The sequence below is a fragment of the Hippoglossus hippoglossus genome, chromosome 14 (assembly GCF_009819705.1).
Source record: "Hippoglossus hippoglossus isolate fHipHip1 chromosome 14, fHipHip1.pri, whole genome shotgun sequence".
In the NCBI taxonomy this organism is placed as follows: domain Eukaryota; kingdom Metazoa; phylum Chordata; class Actinopteri; order Pleuronectiformes; family Pleuronectidae; genus Hippoglossus; species Hippoglossus hippoglossus.
In genome coordinates, this window is record NC_047164.1 from 1,073,239 (window position 1) to 1,079,727 (window position 6,489).

General features: G+C 41.2%; 1 protein-coding gene across 1 annotated transcript; it reads left to right on the top strand.

Annotated features, from left to right (window-relative positions):
• The first annotated feature begins 1,727 nt into the window (after positions 1-1,727).
• LOC117774291 (tripartite motif-containing protein 16-like) lies at positions 1,728-3,407 on the top strand. Its single transcript, XM_034606598.1, has one exon. It carries the CDS (start codon positions 1,728-1,730, stop codon positions 3,405-3,407), a length of 1,680 nt encoding a protein of 559 aa, XP_034462489.1.
• Positions 3,408-6,489: the final 3,082 nt, after the last annotated feature.

Genomic DNA, 6,489 nt, shown 5'->3' on the forward strand with positions numbered 1-6,489 from the left:
GAATACTAACTTGTAACAAAATCATTAGATCCAAAATGGCTGACAGAGGAGACACAGAATGTTTCAGGTGTATCTGTGAAGACATTTTATTTATAAGTCAAATAATAACCTTGATATTAGTTCTGATCAAATTATAAGGAAGACACTTGCTAATACTATTGCTAATAATATTGATAATAATGAGTTTTTTTTACGTTTTTGTTTTTATACCTGAAAAACATGTGACCATGTGTGAACGACTTGTTTGTCTAAGCTGTATTCTCATTCTCATTCGGGCCGAGCCCCCCCGCTGGGAGGCCCTGTGGTATTTGTAGGATTTTATTTCCCTTTTGGGCTTTTTCAGGCCTAGACGCTCAAATTCATACCAAAGTTTGCAGGAAATTCAAAACCCCAAAAAGTAATTGTATTCTAGAGTAATTTGAAATGGGCGTGGCAAAATGTCTCAACAGCGCTCAGTCAAGTCAATGGACCATGGTCAGAATTGTGACATTTCCTCAAACCGTGTAAACATTGAGGTGCGGCGAAGGATCATCCTTCGCCAAAGGAGACGATGTTGTCATAACTCCAGTGTGCATCGTCCTATCACCACCAAACTTCTGTCACATGATCAGAGTCCAAGCCTGAACAGCTCTATGTGTCAATATTTCCTCAGGGTCATAGCGCCACCTACTGATCAGTGTGAAAATTAAGCTGTTGTAAGATTGTCCAATTGACACAAAATTGCTCACGCTACATCAGAGCCCCTACTTGAACAGATCTATTAGTCTGTACGTAATAATAGTGATGGCGCCACCTACTGGCAACAGGAAGTAAGCTTTGTTTTACAACTATCATTCGATTTACATAAACATTTTCACCGTGTGATCTGCAATTGATAGCGTGGACCGTAATGAGCAATTAGCAGGCAAGGATCGACGTCGCGTGACGGACGCAGGAAGTGAAGCGTTATCCTTCCCGCAGAGCGCAAAACGCATGCAACGTGGAGCCGTGTGCCCGGTCGCTGATCGCTCTCTCCACCGACCACGACAGGTCCCAAGTTGCGTGAGCTCGGCCCGTTAGTGCTACAACGTAGTCCTAGTTTATCATATAGCTGCAGAATTGCTTGAAATATTAAATATATAAATATACATTGAAACCTCTTCCAACTTTCAAGGTTATGACATATTGGAAACGAAGACAATTATACATATATGAATGTAATATTAATAACAATTTAATTAATCTTTTCTCAAAAACATCATAACAATTTAGGAAGATAGAGAGAGAGAGAGAGAGAGAGAGAGAGAGAGAGAGAGTAATAGAAGATATAAATAATGGTAATTATGGTTATAATAATTATCATAATTATAAATAAAGATGTGATTTATTATTATTAAATGCATCTATTTGATTTGACTTTAATTGTTACTGTGTGTTGTGAATGAAGGAGAACACACTCTGCCTCTCACTGAATCTCCTCTTAACACCAGGTGGGAACAGGCCGCTGTGAAATGCAGTAAATCCTGAAACACCAACAACTTCTTCCTCAAACACAACCAGCTCCTCCCAGTCAGGATGTGTCTGTGTCTCCTCCCTTCACAGGTGTGTCAGTGTAAGAACCAGTGAACAACAAGCTGTGACCTGTGGGAGATGAGTCACTGCAGGGAGTGAACGAGAGGGGGAGGAGCAGAGATCTGTATCTGTTCAGAGGAAGTGAAACTGTTCTACAGTCTCTGGCACCAGCTGAAATGGCGCAGCAAGAAAATCAACGGGACAGAGAAAGATTCTGCTGTTCGATCTGTCTGGATCTACTGAAGGATCCGGTGGCTACTGGCTGTGGACACAGCTACTGTATGAGCTGTATTAACACCCACTGGGACAAAGAGGAGGAGAGAGGAAGCTACAGCTGCCCTCAGTGTAGACAGACCTTCACACCGAGGCCTGTCCTGGGGAAAAACACCATGTTAGCTGATTTAGTGGAGGAGCTGAAGAAGACTGGACTCCAAGCTGCTCCTGCTGATCACTGCTATGCTGGACCTGAAGATGTGGCCTGTGATGTCTGCACTGGGAGAAAACTGAAAGCTCTCAAGTCCTGTTTGAATTGTTTGGCCTCTTATTGTGAAAAACACCTCCAGCCTCATCTTCAGTCAGCTCCATTGAAGAAGCACAAGCTGGTGGAGCCCTCGGAGAAGCTCCAGGAGAACATCTGCTCTCGTCACGATGAGGTGATGAAGATGTTCTGCCGCACTGATCAGCAGTGTATCTGTTATCTCTGCTCTGTGGATGAACATAAAGACCACGACACAGTGTCAGCTGCATCAGAAAGGACTGAGAGGCAGAGAGAGCTCGGGCTGAGGAGACAAACAATCCAGCAGAGAGTCCAGGACACAGAGAAAGATGTGAAGCTGCTTCAACAGGAGGAGGAGGCCGTCAATGGTTCTGCTAATAAAGCAGTGGAGGACAGTGAGAAGATCTTCACTGAGCTGATCCGTCTGCTGGAGAAAAGAAGCTCTGATGTGAAGCAGCAGATCAGATCCCAGCAGGAAACTGAAGTGAGTCGAGTCAGAGAGCTTCAGGAGAGACTGGAGCAGGAGATCACTGAGCTGAAGAGGAAAGACCATGAACTGAAGCAGCTCTCAGACACAGAGGATCACAACCAGTTTCTACACAACTACCCCTCACTGTCACCACTCAGTGAATCTACACACTCATCCAGTATCAGGATCCGTCCTCTGAGGAACTTTGAGGACGTGACAGCAGCTGTGTCCCAGGTCAGAGGTCGACTACAGGACATTCTGAGTGAGACAGAGACAGAGATTTTACAGATTGTGTCTCAAGTGGATGTTTTACTGCCACAACCAGAGCCAGAGACCAGAGCTGACTTCTTAAGATATTCACAGGAAATCACACTGGATCCAAACACAGTAAACAAATATCTGTTATTATCTGAGGGAAACAGAAAAGTAACATGTATGAGAGAAGGACAGTCTTATTCTAATCACCCAGACAGATTCACTTATTGGCCTCAGGTCCTGAGTAGAGAGAGTCTGACTGGACGTTGTTACTGGGAGGTGGAGGTGAAGGTGGGGGTGAGAGGAGGAGTTAGTGTAGCAGTCACATACAAGAATATCAGCAGAGCAGGACGCTCACTTGAATGTTTATTTGGATTCAATGATAAATCTTGGTCATTATATTGTAATGTAAACAGTTATATCTTTCGTTACAACAGCATCGACACTCCAGTGTCAGGTCCTGTGTCCTCCAGAGTAGGAGTGTACCTGGATCACAGTGCAGGTGTTCTGTCCTTCTACAGAGTCTCTGACACCATGACTCTCCTCCACAGAGTCCAGACCACATTCACTCAGCCTCTCTATGCTGGAGTTAGGGTTTATTCTGGAGCCACAGTTGAGTTGTGTAAACTCAAATAGACTCGAGTCATTAAAAGCAGTGATTTAGATTCTGTGTGTAAATCTTGAACTTCTTTTGTCTCCATGTTTGTTGATCAAAGTTCGTCGTGGTGACGTTTCTGCTCCGCACAGAGATCAGCTGTCAATCAAACACTGACCTTCCTTTATCACACATATTCAGTTCTCACTTTGTAAAGACAGAAATCTATAATTACACTGACATGAATGTGTTTGAAAGATCTAATTTTGCTGTTGTTTTCTAAATCAATGTAGAAATTAAACAAAATGGAAGAGTAAGACTTATAGCTTTTGCAAAATTCAAAAGAAAAATTGTTGCATCAAGCATTATATATATTTCACAATAACGTTTTGAAATTCTGGTGGGAATGTTTGAGGCATAACATAATGTGGATTTGTTGATATTCTATTAGCAACACATCTAAACATGATGATCAAAATAATGTCAGAATAAGAAAAGTTGATTATTGGTGTCCAAACGTAGTTATAAATAGGTATTATAATGTGGAGAGTTATCTTCCTTTGAATTTAACATGCTACAGTAATATTTATACAATGTGACTTATTTATAATAATAATAATAATAACAATAATAAAACGAGGTCCCAGACCCTGAAGTGGACGTCGGTGACCCTGAACCCGAGGTCCCAGACCCTGGACCCGAGGTCCCAGACCCTGAACCCGAGGTCCAAGACCCAGAAGTGGACGTCTCTGACCCTGAACCCGAGGTCCCAGACCTCGTCATTTTGCCAGGAGCGAGAAGAAGAAGAAGAAAAGGAAGAAAAGCAATTTGAATTGCATTTGATTACTTTGAAATATGCTATTTGAATAAAGTTTAATTGATCTGTTGAGGTTACTTATTTTCAGCGCGTCTGCTCCACCTAGTGGTCACAAGACAGAAAGAAAGAGATATACAAAGGATGTTAACTCAGTGTCCCTTTGGATCTTGACAAAAAAAAAACTGACTTGAATTGATCTAGGTTTATTAAAAATATACAAATAACAACAGAAATTAAAGCCCTCAAAAAGCCAATTCATTTGCCTGAATAACTGGCAAATATTATAATAATAAATAATAATAACTGGCCCGAGCACATGCTTTGGTGAGAATTTGAGGGCTTTAATTTGTTGTTGAATCCTTTGATGCTGATAATGCAGGAGTGGAGTTGTTTGTTGACGGCTCAGCATCAAAGGATTCATGGTCCATGTATGTCTGAGATACAGAACCTTGTGTTTTGATGGCGTGTAATCAAACCTTGACGCCACGCCACGGTCACACCGTGTGACGAACAATCGACCTTTGAGGTAGTTTTTATCTCCATCTTGTTGTGATGACACTCATCCCAATTTGAATGAATGAATGATCTGATGAAAGCCCTGGGACAAGTACATCAAAGTAAAAATGTGAAAAATGTGAAAAATGGCCACTAAATGCAAAATGGTGGGCTTCCTGTTGCGTTTTTCAAAGTGCACCTCGATTTTTGTGAAGATCGGTCAATGTGAACGTGTTCCAGGGGGCGCGGGGGGCGCTGTTGAGCCATTTTGCCACGCCCATTTAAAATTACTCCAGAATACGTAGATTTTCATCACTTTCTAATTTTCTGCAAACTTTGGTAATGATTGGAGCATGTTGAAGCCCTCAAAAAGCCAATTCATTTGGGTTACAATAATAAATACGGCTGCAAAGCAGCACTGAACGGGCCCGAGCACACGCACGTTGAAGCCTGTTGCAGTTAGTGGAGAGAGCGATCAATGACCAAACGCACGTCTCCACGTTGCATGTGTTTTGCGCACTGCGGCAAGGACAAACGCTTCACTTCCTGCATCCGTCACGTGACGTCGATCCTTGCCTGCTAATTGCTCATTACGGTCCACGCTATCAATTGCACATCACACTGTGAACGTTTTATGTAATTTGAATGATAGTTGTAAAACAAAGCTTATTTCCTGTTGCCAGTAGGTGGCGCCATCAGTATTATTACATACAGACTAATAGATCTGTTCAAGTAGGGGCTCTGATGTAGCGTGAGCAATTTTGTGTCAATTGGACAATGTTACAACAACTTAATTTTCACACTGATCAGTAGGTGGCGCTATGACCCTGCACTAATATTAATATATGGAGCTGTGCAGATGAGAGATTTATACGATCTGAAGCGAAACAAGAGTTTTTGTTTTTGACCTGAACAGATCAGTCTGTGCGCAGTGACAGCGCTGCACATGATGGCGTCAGTGTGAAACTGCACTGACATGTAATTCAAACTTTGTGTAACGAGTCATTTATTTTGTGATGTCATCATTTAATCACCATGTTTTTCACGAGTTAGAGATTCTTACTGTATCAGAGAATATTTAAATAAACGTGACAAAGAATCATCATTAGAATTCAACCTGTTACAGAACCAGCAGAACTTTAACACATTGACCACCAGAGGCCGCTGTGAGCTTAATGTTTCCTATTACAGGAAACTGTGGAGATCTTTGAACTCTACTGTACTGTACTCTACTTTACTCTAATGTAATATACTGCACTGTACTCTACTATACTCTACTGTAATATACTATACTTTACTCTAATGTAATATACTGTACTGTACTCTACTATACTCTACTGTAATATACTATACTTTACTCTAATGTAATATACTGTACTGTACTCTACTATACTCTACTGTAATATACTATACTGTACTCTAATGTAATATACTGTACTGTACTATACTGTACTCTACTGTAATATACTGTACTTTACTCTAATGTAATATACTGCACTGTACTCTACTATACTCTACTGTAATATACTATACTTTACTCTCATGTAATATACTGTACTGTACTCTACTCAGTCAGTATCGGCTCTCAAACATGACTCTGTCAATCATGACATGTTTTGTTTTTGTTGTGGACCTTTTCTCCTATTTCTTTATCTGTGTAATTTAAATGGATATAATACTTTATTGCCACATAACTCAGTTAGTTGGAATTTGTCTCAGTGTGTCCATGACGAGACAACACAGCATAACTTCCCTCTATTCCCTCTCTCCTATATCCCTCTTCCCTCTTCCCTCTTCCTCACCTCTCCTCT

Bases quoted from the DNA above. Each gene is read 5' to 3' on its own strand.
- LOC117774291 (XM_034606598.1), top strand. From the start codon at position 1,728: ATGGCGCAGCAAGAAAATCAACGGGACAGAGAAAGATTCTGCTGTTCG.